At 45.8% G+C, this 14,536-nt stretch overlaps 2 protein-coding genes across 2 annotated transcripts in view; both read left to right on the forward strand.

Annotated features, from left to right (window-relative positions):
- Window positions 1-1,952: 1,952 nt before the first annotated feature.
- Window positions 1,953-14,536, forward strand: part of LOC311328821 (cadherin-1-like) — a gene marked incomplete at both ends in the record, with an annotated part of 39,494 nt that continues 26,910 nt past the window's right edge. Inside the window, 2 exons of the mRNA XM_084462728.1 lie at window positions 1,953-1,959; window positions 5,385-5,486. Coding sequence (XP_084318854.1) covers window positions 1,953-1,959; window positions 5,385-5,486 — 109 coding nt within the window. The remainder of the gene's footprint in view (window positions 1,960-5,384; window positions 5,487-14,536) is intronic.
- The window catches only part of LOC311328811 (neutral ceramidase-like), a gene marked incomplete at its 5' end in the record, with an annotated part of 14,333 nt that continues 10,269 nt past the window's right edge, over window positions 10,473-14,536 (forward strand). The window contains 7 exons of the mRNA XM_084462720.1: window positions 10,473-10,599; window positions 10,733-10,839; window positions 11,871-12,014; window positions 12,714-12,890; window positions 13,423-13,550; window positions 13,982-14,059; window positions 14,251-14,371. Coding sequence (XP_084318846.1) covers window positions 10,473-10,599; window positions 10,733-10,839; window positions 11,871-12,014; window positions 12,714-12,890; window positions 13,423-13,550; window positions 13,982-14,059; window positions 14,251-14,371 — 882 coding nt within the window. The remainder of the gene's footprint in view (window positions 10,600-10,732; window positions 10,840-11,870; window positions 12,015-12,713; window positions 12,891-13,422; window positions 13,551-13,981; window positions 14,060-14,250; window positions 14,372-14,536) is intronic.

A 14,536-nucleotide genomic window follows, 5' to 3' on the forward strand; every position in this document is an offset into this window, starting at 1 on the left:
GGACAACCGGACAAACGCTATCCTAGGCGCAAGCAGCACTTCCAAGTTCAGAATGCACTTGAGGAACCCTGAGAACAAGCTGATCATTAGATCGGGTCTGGTAGGTGCCAAGGCTCCTGTCCAACAGAGACGAGATGTAAGGTGGAAGTTTACCAATAATGGCTTTGAAAATAAACAAATATCAGTGATAGTTAGGCCTTAGAGAAAGAGATTACTTAGTAGCCCATGCTGTGTTCGTTCTCTGGTCCTCTGACTTGCCAACACATGACCACTTGTCCTGAAGACTGCTTTAGCTAGCTATATCACCAAAAAGCTACTGATTTGACTGTGCGGGTGGACGGTATTTATAGGCTACTTATAGGTGTAGTAGTTTATGGGTTTTTGGGGCAGAACTTCACCAGTCTCATTGCTGTTCATATAAAGTTGATTCTTGCTTAGGTGTCTCTAATACCAGTGTATATTTAGATGAGCTGCCCAACGTTGTGACCTAATAGGTCATAGAAGATCATAGAAGGTCAGTCTAAGGGTCATAGAAGTCCAGAGAAGAATTTCTCGATTGACTTAGTCAGCAAAGAGCCGTCAACAACAGCTGTAAAGTTGCTTAATCGGACATTAGATATAGTTCAGTTCCCTAGCAGGTCTAATCTTGAACTGGTTTTGTGCCATCATCGCTTCTCACCATAACTAAAAAGATTGTCAGGTGACCAGCCTCTACTAAGCACCCCCACTAAACAGTATAAAAGAAGAACCACTGGAATGGAGGGGTGAGCTTAACCTCGTAGCTCATGTTGGTTTAAACTATCTTACGCTGGCTTTAGCTTTAGTTTTAGCTTAGCAAGCTAGCATGTTAGCATGCTAGCTCACACCTGTTGTCCACGCTGCTCTAACTTCAACGTCATGCTACTCTACTCTGCTGTCACGGTATTGTAATCGTCTATTCTTGTTACGTAACTGTTTTGTAATAAGCAACGTGTCAAAACTATATTGGACCATGCCTAAAGCTTGGTTACTGTACTGTGTTTTGATATGCTTATTCTTTGTTAAATAAACTACAGAAAGATTTCTCTTCTCCATATTCATTGATCAGTAATGTTTTAATTAAGGTTTCCCACATCATAGGCTTAGTGAGTTTAACCAATTCAACTCACTTACAGAAGGTCAGTAGGAAGGTCTGTAGACCAGACAGGTCAGTAGGAAGGTCACGCAGTAGCAGAGCGAGGTGTGGAAGACTAAGACTGAGACATGCTCCATCCAAGGAACATAATTAGCCTACAGTCCAAGAACTTTTTTTAAACAGCACTGATACAGGAAGGGACTTGTCTCTGTGTAGGCCTAACCCAAGTTCCTGACAGATCAGAGCATGTCCTATAGAGCTGTGCTGGTAAGTTTGTGATGTAGTGTACCACCATCATCACCTCTTTCTTTTTATGATTACATTAGCTAGCAATATACAACGTTAAATAGCTAGCTAACTCAAGCGGGAAACACGGCCAATGTTTGAATTAACTACATTAGCTTTAGCTAGCAACCTTCATTCGTTCATTTATTGTAACTTTACTTAATGCAAGTACAACCGCTGCCTCTTGTTAATAATAATCTCGGGGATGAATGACATAAATAATTACAAGAAGCAAGCAAGCAGCCCACAATGAAATGATTTAGTAGTTTTTATAAGTTACCAGGCTCGTCCGCTGACTGTTACCTCCTCCATGCTTACTTCAGCCTGTAGCAGGTGCTCCTCAACTTTGGTCGCCCCACAAAACACAGCGCGTGCGTGAGTGCGTCAATCAAATATTTGTCTATATGGAGAAGAGAGGAGTTAGTTCATCACCTTCCCTCGGTCCTCCCACGTAATTTCACAGCACAAATGAAATGGTTCATTTTTATTTTGATTTTATGTTGGAAAAAATACCGAGGTCATGACCTCAGTGTCCTCAATGGTAGTTACGGCCATGGCAGGTGAGTACAGCTCAGTAGACTAGGACGGTCTGTAGACCAGACAGGTCAGTAGATATCTCAGTAGACTAGGACGGTCTGTAGACCAGACAGGTCAGTAGATATCTCAGTAGACTAGGACGGTCTGTAGACCAGACAGGTCAGTAGATATCTCAGTAGACTAGGAAGGTCTATAGACTAGACAGGTCAGTAGGAACTTCAGTGGTCTGGTCACACAGCAGCAGAGCAGGGTGTGGAGGACTGAGGCTGAGACAGGAGCCTCCTCATCTTTCCAAGGAACATAATTAGCATACACTCCAGTTCATTTCCCAGAACAAAGTACATTTTTATACAGCACTGACACAGGAAGGGACTTGTCTCTGTGTAGGCCTAACCCACATTTATCTCCTGATAGATCCGCACATGTCCTATATAACTGTGCTGAATCAAGGCTATGAATGCCTTACCTTTTATGGTAAGCTTGTTATCGTTTCCCATGTTTGGAGTCAGCAGATGGGTGGCACCTGGCATATATACCCGCTGAAGCTTATAAAGCTACGCATGAAGCTGCTTATAAAGCAGAAACAAGCAACATTGGAATAGTTGCCTAAAAGCCTTAAACCTTTTCCTTGATTGATTAACAGTAAGGAATGGGGACCTTTAGGTTCGTGAAGTTGGGAATATTAATCACTTTTCTGCAGGTAAGACTTGCATGACTGTTTTCAACAATGAGACTAGGCACTACTAAGTCAAACATGTGCACCATGAACATGTCAACCACACCCCATTCAACGTTGTTAAATGTTTTCTAGTTTTGATTTATTTGGTCAAATGGTGTTTGAGGGTTGTGTTTATGACAAGGATTCATATTACCTATGTTTTTACATTTTAATTGACTTTTCAAACCACTTTGTACATAATGTGATATTTTATTCACTACTATGAATAAATGCATAGCAGAGCTCTAAACTCTATGAAAAGTATAGAAGGGCCCTTGAGCACTTTCATTAAATCCTAAAAAATCCAGATAACGGCACAAATGACTGTCCTCAACTGTCCGGCAAAGATACAATGTGCACCAGTCAGTTTTTGCTTGTGTCCTGGCAACGTGAAGCAGCTGCATGTTATTCCTATATCAGATCGTTTGCAGCTAAATCAAAGGGTTCAGTGTAGGCTACATATGCAGCTTCTGACCACTGGGTTTCATTCAACCTGTTTCTCGTTCTAAGAGACGCTTGTTCAGTGTTGAGTGAACCATTAAAAACGAATTCTCAGCTAATGATCATGGATCTACAGAGCATTTAGGAGCTATGCGGAGCTGCTTGGGCATCAGAACCCGTACTATGGCGCAAGCGTCTGAAGCACAAGCTTCTAAGTGCAAAGCCAATCAATGATTGCAGAAGAGAGCACAAATCTCCATTCTACAACCAAATCCCACAGACTCCATACCTAACGGCAAGGCTAACTTTGTCACGGTTGCACACATACAACCTAGCCATACTCTCTCTCTGATCTATCCAACATGATCGAACTACCTAAATGAAAGTAATCTGATCTATGTTGTGAAATATACTGACTATAGCTATTCCAATTCAGGTGGGGACCTATCCAACTCTATTCGGTCAGGGACATTGAGCAAACATCAAGGAGGAGGGGCATCATTGGCTTCGTCTCAGCCCACAGAATCCAGCAAGCTCAGACACACAGTTTCAAGTTGATTTTGTGTCATTAAATACAGAGAATAACCACCCCACTGACTCCCATTCAGTTGGGTATCCCCCTTGCCACCTCTGTATTTAGACTGAAACTGCCCATTGGTTGTCTTCTCATCAATCTGGTAAAAAAATAAATAAACCAAATGTCAAGAAGTGGACATCATTGGTTTCTCTCGACCTAAAGAATCTAGCTAGTATTTGAGCAGGTTGGAATTGGTTAGTGTCATTATAAGCACAGAGAATAACCGTCCATTGACGGCCATTCAGTTGGGAAATACATTTCCCCATTCATTCTCTACGGTGGCCGGTTCGATCGAGCTCTGAACACATGCCCATGCTCCAATCATGAGGGAGTGCAATATTGCCATCTGTAACAAAACCCCACAAACTCCCCACAGTTGTAAAACCAACTGACCTAACCATACACTATCTCTGATCTATCCAACTGACCTAACCATACACTATCTCTGATCTATCCAACGTAATCAAACTACTTAAATAAGAGTCATCTGATCTATGTCGTGAAATATAATGGCTATAATGATATACCCACAATGTACCTAACCTTGATACTATGTGAATCCTAACATTTAGAACAAGCTCCAAAAGAGCTACTACAGTAAACCCCTCAAGTCTCTGAACTCTGTGGATTTAGAAAGAAGATGGGCTCCTGAGTAGAATAGACTATATATTTTTACTGAGACACCAAGCATAGTTTTTTATGTACGAAGAAAAATGTACTTGGCAATGGGAAAAATTTATTGTGGCAAACTCCTCCAGGTAGTGAGCCGTCATACACGTAACAGACAAATACACAAACGCACGCATTAAGGCACAGGGGTCAAATTAATATCCCCCTCGATTTCATTGTGTTACTCACAATTACACAAGTTTGTTTTTGTCCCCCACCCACAGAGGGAGTGGGGGGGTTAAGTTGGCCGGTGTCACGTCGAGAGTAAGTGAGTGAATGAGTGTCAGTCAGCCAGTCGGGTGCCTTTTCAATGCATTATTCCATTAACAAGTACATTTTGATTTTTACATCAGAAGCTATGCTTGGTGTCTCAGTATAGTCTCAGGCAAGTTTACTCTGGAAACCATGTACTATCTACATCCGCAGAGAGCAGAGCTTGACGTGTTTAGTAGCACTAGATATGTCTATTTCAACATTAATTATAGAACTTTAGAGCATACAGGTGCATTGACTTGTTTGCCCACTAGATGGAGACATTAATTTTTCCATTCAAGAACACTTTGATTTTTACATCAAAAACTATGCTTGGTGTCTCAGTGTAGTCTTAGACAAGTCTTAGACAAATGTAGACATTATCAGAGAGCAGAGCTTAAGGTGTTTAGCAGCCATACATGCACAGATGTCTGTATTTCAACATTCATTATATTGGACCATAGATAATGCTACATAGACTTGTTTGCCCACTAGATGGAGACATTGAGTGTGTGTGTGTGGGGGGGGGGCAGAATCAGTGACAGACAGGGGGCTTGTTACCACAAGCTAACATGCATAATGGATGGGGAAGTTTAACATACTTGTTTGTCTTTGTTTTTACAAGCGATTGATTTGGGTGACTGGTCATACTTTCTGGGGGGGTTTAGTCAAATCTGTCTGTTTAGGAGTGTGATTGGTTATGAATCACACATACCCTCAAAGTCAAAGTCCTCTGAAATGTCACTGAATATCACTGTCTTAACCTTGTGTCTGTTAGACCTTTGCTCCAGGGTCATTGGAGGAGCCAACATGTCTGCCTGTTTTCAACTCAGACCTGTTGATTTTCAAAGTGGAGAGAGTGCAGCTCCCCAGGGGAAGGGTGCTTGGCAAAGGTAAGGGCATGATGTATCACCCTTCCATATTTCCTTACAACGTGTGTGCATCAGTAGGGGAAACACCTCTATAACCTCACAACCACAAACACATATGCACTTCAAAAAGTGCACATTTAGCAGCTTATTTCAAGCAGATCTATTATGACACCAAGTATTTCCTTGGTGTGAAGTGGTGCCTCGTCCACAGAGGACGCCATTGACCATATCCTCCACAATGCTCTATCCCACCTGGACAAGGGTAAGGGAGATTATGTGAGAACTGTTAAGTGCAGCTTTCAACACCCTAACCCCCCCCAGACTCATCACCTAACTCAGGTACCTGGAAACTAACATCCCCCTGTGCAGGCGGATCCTTGACTTCCTGACAGGCAGACCACAGGTGGTAAAGGCAGGCAGCTACATCATCCTCCCTCAGCCTCACCACGGGAGCCTCCCGTCCTATCCCCACTGCTATCCTCCCTCAGCCTCACCACGGGAGCCTCGCGTCCTATCCCCACTGCTATCCTCCCTCAGCCTCACCACGGGAGCCTCCCGTCCTATCCCCACTGCTATCCTCCCTCAGCCTCACCACGGGAGCCTCCCGTCCTATCCCCACTGCTATCCTCCCTCAGCCTCACCACGGGAGCCTCCCGTCCTATCCCCACTGCTATCCTCCCTCAGCCTCACCACGGGAGCCTCGCGTCCTATCCCCACTGCTATCCTCCCTGTACGCGCAACTGTGTAGCCACCTACGAGTCCAACTGCGTCGTTAAGTTCGCTGATGACACAGCTGTGGTAGGCCTGATCTCCAACAACGAGAGGACCTACCTGGTGGAGGTGCGGTGCCTGACTTAGTGGTGTCAGGACAACAACCTCCATCTGAATGTCAGTAAGACGAAGGAGATGACAGTGAAGTAACATTTCACTGTATATTGTATACTGTACAGTACTATATACATGTGACAAATAATATCTGAATGGCAGTGGACTATGAAGCAGGAGAGGATCTACGGCCCTGTAAACATTGATGGGAGTGGGACCCCTGTGGAGAGAGTGGACACCCTCAAATATCTTGGTGTCCAGATCACCAAGGACCTGACATGGACAAAACACATGGGCTGTGTTCCGAACTGCATACTTCCATACTATATAGTATGCCAAAAAAGGATGTAGTGTGTCCCAATACATAGTATGCCACATGCAGTATGGCAAAAATACCAGGATGTCCTACTACATCAGGTCATATTAAGCAGTATGTAAGCCAGCAGACTTTTCTGGCTATTCTGACTCACAAAAACACAAAACGGAAATTACACCACATGTGCAAGTACACCGGAGGCATACTCAGTTGTGGACGAATGTCACTTTATGGACTACGACGGATGTGGTCAAATTTCAAGGCGCAATGCTATGACAAGGTAGTATGTCCCAATGGGATGCGTACTGTGTGTAAAGTACATACTTTCTAGGGGCAGCTGTAGTACGTGCTGGTAGTAAAAAGTAGAAGTATGCGATTCGGGATGCAGCCATATTGACACTGTGGTGAGGAAGGCAGGACAGAGGCTGTTCCACCACAGACATCTGAGGATATTCCAAGTGTCTCCCCAGATACTTAGGAGTTTCTACACATACAATTGAGAGCATCCTGACTAGCAACATCACCGCCTGGTATGGGAGCAGCACCATGCAAGGCCAGAAGGGACTGCAGAGAGTGGTACGGTTAGGTGAATGTATCACACGTCAGACCCTCCCACACCTCAAAGACATCTGCACAAGATGATGCAGGACCAGGGCCAAGAGAATCGCAAAGTACCCCAGCCACCCGGACAACGGCCTCTTTCTCCCTGCTCAGGTCAGGCAGGAGGAACCGCCAACCGCCAAAACCAACACGGAGAGGCTTAGAAGCTTCTTCCCTCAGACCATCAGGATCCTGAATAAGGAGACTGCTCACTCTACTCGGCACAACTCAGTATACACTCAGTGCACACTTTATATATGTAGCCTATCTATACTCAGTAGAATTTACGCACATTCTGTAAATATATACTGTATGCATACCAAAATATATCTGGATGCAACCTGGTCTCAACCGGCAGACTTCAGAATTCGACGTTTGTCCATCGCCTCCAAACGTCATTTCTAGACGGCATCATACAACTCCAAACGTCATTTCTAGACGGCGTCATACAACTAACGTATATGCGTGGAGGCGCTCGGGTAGCGAGCATTGAGCAATTCCCCTGCGCGCCCGCCCCCGCGCCTCCAGGCGTGCGTGCCCGCGCAGGGGTATTGTATGTTCACTAGAAATCAACATGAATTGTGGGTATTTTGTAGTGGACTATATAGTGAATGAAATTAACCGTTGAGAATTCGAACACTACAAAACGGACGCGCTATATAGTGCACTATATAGGGAATAGGGAACGGATTCTAACCCAGCTAAAGTTTAACACACGTAAATCTACTACTGTGGTTAGCCATTGTGTGTGTGTGTGTGTGTGTGTGTGTGTGTGTGTGTGTGTGTGTGTGTGTGTGTGTGTGTGTACCCGTGCAGTGGTTCGTGTGGTCGGAGTCCTCTGGTGCTGGTCCAGCAGACTGGTCAGCTGGTCCTTGAGGGTGTCCAGAGCCTGACCAGTGGACAGGCCCAGAGTCACAGCCCCCTCCTCCTGGAACACACACACACACACACACGCGCACACACACGCACGCACACACACGCACACACACACACACACACACACACACAGTGTTGGGCGTTACTAGTAACACGTTACAGTAATGATATTACTTTCCTCAGGAACAAGGGGTGTAACGAGGTACTAATAAAAATTCAATAATAATATTAGTTACTAATATTTCAGTTACTAATATTACAGTTACTAATATTACAGTTACTAGACCCAAGTTTGGGGAGATGCCATTTGGGGAAGAACCGTGATGGGATCTCTGTTCCTTGTTATGACCTCGATAGCCTCTTGCTAGCAAGTTAGCGATAGCACTAGCGTGTAGCACTGTTGACACTTGTCACGTGGTTTGTCTAAATAAACGTGTCGTCATTCAGTTGAAGCTGTGTGATGAGCGAGCAAGAACTACACAGTTCAGGTGAATTGCTGCTTGCGGTTCTCATGCACGTTGTACTTGCCGTGGTACCGAGTACTGTGGAAATGTACTGGTACCGGTACCGACTACTGAATTTCTGGTACCGTGACAAGCCTAGTCCATAATACACACAGTGAGCCCCCATCCCATGTTTGTGTGTTGGCTGTAAGCGGACACACCAGGAACAGGGATCCTTATTTGTCCCTTCCTGCCTCCACTTCCGGCGAGTTGTTGACCTGCAGTTCTATGTCGCTACCACAAGAGGCAGTGGTCCCAGAACATCAAAACTGTTTTATTCAACCTCTTGATGTCACTGTTTATTCAATCGTGTGTGAATTGGTTGACAGATTTTTGAATAGGACTGAAAAATAGGACAATAGGACTGAAAAACCTATTTGGTTTAACTGGTTCTGGAGATAATACTTTGTTGTATTCTTCTTATACTGAAAATAAAGTCCAATATTGTCATTATATACTTTATCCCTCCCTGCATCCAAATACATTTAAACAATTATATATTTGATGATTGTTGTACCTATTTTACTCAGTCGGAGCTTAGTGCTAAATGTGTTTTATTATATGGCATGTATTCTGCTGTATTATAGTCTATGATCATATGTTACTGGGATATGGATGTATTGGATATAGCTAACAGTAAGTGGAAAATACGTCTTCGACATATAATATATGCTATATCCCATCTTATTCTTAGATTTTGCCAACCGCTGGTCACGCAGTGCAGTTCAGTGCGGAGAGCCCCTGATGGAAAAACAGATGTGGCAAAAAGGACCAGAATGCCACATTCCCGTCATGTCTGATGACAACATTTGTGTCTGTGCTATTTTTCCATTGCAAAGGGGGGGGGCTCTTCCAACTGGCCATGACATCACAATCTATCAATCAACCAATCAATTAATATCTATCACTTCATGATTGTGGAGGTCAGCTGATAAGTTGATCACACTGACACTTTAATTGACAATTCTAAACTATTATGATGCTAATCTTGTTTTCACTTTTTGTTTGAAGTGCATTTATTCAGGGAATGTCAAAAAAGGTATTAAAAATGGTTAAATAAATATACTGTATTACAAAAAACACAAAGCTCCAACATGATGTGGCAGAATTCTCTGTCATTTGATCAGTTGTAAGCGTAAGGCTATTTCTCTCTATACGTTATCATACAATATCTCATCATACAATATGATCTTTGGAGTGAAATAGACTCGGAGGTGATATCAATTACTTATGCAACCGGGGTTATAACCCTGTACAAGGCTAAGACAGATACTCCAGGTCTGAGAGTACAGTGAGGACAACCATTATTTCCATCTGGGCTGTAAAACAATACCCAGAAGCACTATAGTACCTTTGTTCAGCCCAGCTCAACCTCAGTTCAGATCCCTGCTTGTCACTTCCAAGCGCCGTCAGACGTGTGAGTATTCCTCTGCATGTTGGGAGAAATTCTGTTATAATGCTATTTTGATATAAGAAGTATTTTTTTGCTTACTTGATGGTAGTAACTACTGTCTAGGACAAAATTCCTAGTACACTTTCCTAATCCTGATGTAATATATTGCTGGTCAAATACCTTATGCAGTATGTTTTGGCTGGTTGTTGGGTAAAAAGAAACAGAAATGTTAATTCTAAGCCTAATTGATAATAAATTAACGTATCATTGAGTGCATTTGTTATTATTACTATCATGTGATCTCTGGATATTCTGACCGCTGTGTTGGTGGAGTATATAGTAGTGTAGAGTGTATAGTAGTGTAGAGTATATAGTAGTGTAGAGTGTATAGTAGTGTAGATTGTATAGTAGTGTAGAGTGTATAGTAGTGTGTGTTTGAACTGTTTTGTAGTTGCAGTCACGTATAGGGTTGTGTTTCTGTTCCCAGTAGGACCATGTATCAGCGGAAGGGCTGCTGTGGGCTGACCACCCTGGAGGCCACGCTCACCTTCCTGTTCATCATCATGACTGGCGTCACTATCGGCCTCATCACCATCGTGGTGATGGACAACAGCCAATCAGGTATGGATCTCTGACGGTGACTCGACGGCCATGTACTCTGAAGCAGATGCCTGTGACATGTTTCCCTGTGTCTCCCAGCTGTTGTAAATGTAGCGCATGTTGATGGTTGATGGTTGCTGTGTCCCGTCACCAGGGGACCCAGAGGCCACGCCCCCCCCCATCGCTCCTCCCCAGGACAACCCCTTCATGATTGGGGTGGGCAGGGCAGACTGCACGGGCCCCCCAGCTGATATTCCTCTGGTGAGTGGCTCTATACCGTACATACAGTGTATAGTTTCTATTAGGGGATTTATTATATCTATGTGCTCCCTACACCCTCACAGCAGGGGGCAGGACCCGGACATCACAGCACACACACAGAGCCCCCTACTCACAAACAACCCCTATCACACCCCCCAAACCCCGACCAGAAACGAGCATGAACGTGCCTACTTTGATGACAAAGTATGACTATTTAGTGAACCTAAAACTGTTGTTTGTTACATTGAGTGGATACTTCACAACTTCAATTTTTATGAAAAAAAGGAAAACAGTAAAAAAAAACTTAAAAAAAACACATATTTTTCCCTCTAACGCAGTTTGAGTACTGCCGACATCAGGACCAAACCTCTAGACACTGTCGCATATTATAATGTATATTTGGTATAACTTCATTTATAACTGGAACACAGACTTCAATATGCCCTTGCTCGGTACAATATTCCTCGTTTGACAGATAAGGATCATGAGAGGGTTAGGATCAGGAGATAAGCCTCTCTGACCTGTACTAGTCTCGTCGAGGGTGCAGCTTAGGAAACTTATGACATGAAGATAGTCATCTGTGTTTGATAAGATTCATGAGCAGAGATCAGCAGATGTCTGAGATAGAACAGTCCTTAAGTTTATAGTCTGTAGTTGAGGTTGGGTGGAACCAGCTCAGTGGCCTTGTGGTTAAAGTGTCCTCCCTGAGACTGGGAGGTTGGGGGTTCGATCCCTGGCTGAGTCAAACCAATTTTTTTTTTTAAATGGTACCCCAGCCTCACTGCTTGGCTCTCAGCATCCAGGGTTGGATTGGGGGTCCATGTTTTACAACTCAGATACATCCTGAACCATGTCTATCTATCTGAAATCTATTACCTAATGTCATCTGATGGTTCTTAATAAGGCTCATTTCACATCTTTTTGAACATGTTGGATTTAGAACCTTGTGTGTGTGTGTGTGTGTGTGTGTGTGTGTGTGTGTGTGTGCGTGTGTGCGTGTGTGTGTGTGTGTGTGTGTGTGTGTGTGGTAGATGGGGTATGCCACACTGGACCAGACAGCAGGGGGTATCCACACCCGCCTGTACAGCAGAGCCTTCATGGTGGATGACGGGAGGACGAGGGTGGTCTTCGTCACGGTTGACATCGGCATGGTGTCCCAGAGACTGAGGCTGGAGGTGAGATGGCTCCCGGAGGTGAGGGTAGAGGTGAGGGTGGAGGGGAGGGTGGAGGTGAGGGTGGAGGTGAGGGTGGAGGTGAGGGTAGAGGTGAGGGTGGAGGTGAGGGTGGAGGTGAGGGTGGAGGTGAGGGTAGAGGTGAGGAGGTGAGGGTGGAGGTGAGGGTGGAGGTGGAGGTGAGGCTGGAGGTGAGGTGGCTCCCGGAGGTGAGGGTGGAGGTGAGGGTGGAGGTGAGGGTGGAGGTGAGGGTGGAGGTGAGGGTAGAGGTGAGGAGGTGAGGGTGGAGGTGAGGGTGGAGGTGGAGGTGAGGGTGGAGGTGAGGGTGGAGGTGAGGCTGGAGGTGAGGTGGCTCCCGGAGGTGAGGGTGGAGGTGTGGGTGGAGGTGAGGTGGCTCACGGATGCCGGCGATCAGCTGATGTCACAGAGGTGTTTTGGAGTGTGCTGATGGACGGGGGTTACTAGTTCAAATCCCAACTCAGCTCTTGTCAACACAGATCTGTAAACAATGGATCAGACCGTGTCTCTGGGGCGGTTCGGAGAACCTGAATACTGAGATGTTTCGTGTGAAGGACCCAGGGTTCACATCTGAATCTCAATCACCTCATTACCATACCGTCACAAGACGATCACGGGCGTGGTTATTGCGCCAGGCTGTCAGTGTCGTCTCTCATGCAAGTGTTGCTGTTTCCTTTCTCCCAGGTGCTGAAGGAGCTGAAGGCCAGGTTTGGTGACAGGTACAGCCAGGACAACGTGGTCCTGAGTGGGACACACACACACTCTGGGCTGGCCGGATACTTCCAGTACACTCTCTTCATGATCACCAGCAAAGGATACATCAAGCCTTCTATCCAGGCCCTCGTCAACGGGATAGTCAAGGTGCTTGTCTCTGTTTCTATGTCTCTCTTCTTTCTCTCTCTCTCTCCTCTGTCTCTCTCCTTCTCTACCCCCCCCCCACCCCTCCCACTCTCTGACTTCTAACATAGCATTAACCCTGTCCCCTCCTGTCCCCTCCTGTCTCAGAGTAACCCTGTCCTCTCCTGTCCCCTCCTGTCCCCTCCTGTCTCAGAGTAACCCTGTCCCCTCCTGTCCCCTCCTGTCCCCTCCTGTCTCAGAGTAACCCTGTCCCCTCCTGTCCCCTCCTGTCCCCTCCTGTCTCAGAGTAACCCTGTCCTCTCCTGTCCCCTCCTGTCCCCTCCTGTCTCAGAGTCACCCTGTCCCCTTCTGTCCTCTCCTGTCCCCTCCTGTCTCAGAGTAACCCTGTCCTCTCCTGTCCCCTCCTGTCCCCTCCTGTCTCAGAGTAACCCTGTCCCCTTCTGTCCTCTCCTGTCCCCTCCTGTCCCCTCCTGTCTCAGAGTAACCCTGTCCCCTTCTGTCCTCTCCTGTCCCCTCCTGTCCCCTCCTGTCTCAGAGTATAGACACGGCCCAAAGGACCATGAGACCTGGGAGGATCTACATGAACAGAGGGGAGCTGGAGGACAGCAGTCTGAACAGGAGCCCCCACTCCTACCTCAACAACCCCCCCGAGGAGAGGAGCAGGTGGGCTGCTGGGCTAGGGCCCTGTCTCAATACCCCTCTTAGGTGTCCTTCCTTTCTTTTCTCCTTCCTTCCTTCCTTCCTTCCTTCCTTCCTTCCTTCCTTCCTTCCTTCCTTCCTTCCTTCCTTCCTTCCTTCCTTCCTTCCTTCCTTCCTTCCTTCCTTCCTTCCTTCCTTCCTTCCTTCCCTCCCTCCTTCCTTCTTTTCTTCCTCCCTTAATTCCTCCATTGCTTCCTACACTCCTTCCCTCCTCAATTGCTTCCTACCTTCCCTCTTCCCTCTCTTGCTTGAGGTCTTCTCATCTGACAGGATTGGTCAGTTGAGAGCATGCAGAGTATAGTTTTTGTTAACGAGGATTGCTCTTATTGATAAATCACTGATTTGTGTATTAAACACTGCTGGATAAATGACTGGTATAATCCATGGCTCCCCAGGTACAAGTCCAACACAGACAAGCAGGTGGTGGTTCTGAAGTTCACCGACCTGGATGGAGTTGGGGTGGGCGTGCTCAGGTAGAGCAGCACCTCTCACAGCCTCTCACAGCCTCTCACAGCCTCTCACAGCCTCTCACATGCGTATCACGGCCTACAGCTGATATGAGACCAGGGTTTCTCTGCTTTTAGTCCTAGTTTAACCTCAGAGCTACACAGCTTTCTGTCTGGGACCAGAATGAACACACACTCTGCATCCCTCTGCCTTGCAGCTGGTTCGCTGTTCATGCTGTCAGTATGCAAATGAGCAATCGCATGGTGAGCGGCGATAACATGGGATACGCCTCCCTCATCATGGAGCAGGAGAAGAACATTGGTTTCTTACCCGGTGAGGTGAGAACATCATTAGAACATTGGTTCCTTACCTGGAGAGATGAGAACATCATTAGAGCATTGGTTCCTTACCTGGGAAGATGAGACCATCACTAGAGCATTAGTTCTTTCACTAGAGATGTGAAAACATCATTAGAACATGGTTCCTTAACTGAAGAGATGAGA

The sequence above is a fragment of the Borostomias antarcticus genome, assembly GCF_949987555.1.
Source record: "Borostomias antarcticus genome assembly, contig: scaffold_62, whole genome shotgun sequence".
Taxonomy (NCBI): Eukaryota; Metazoa; Chordata; class Actinopteri; order Stomiiformes; family Stomiidae; genus Borostomias; species Borostomias antarcticus.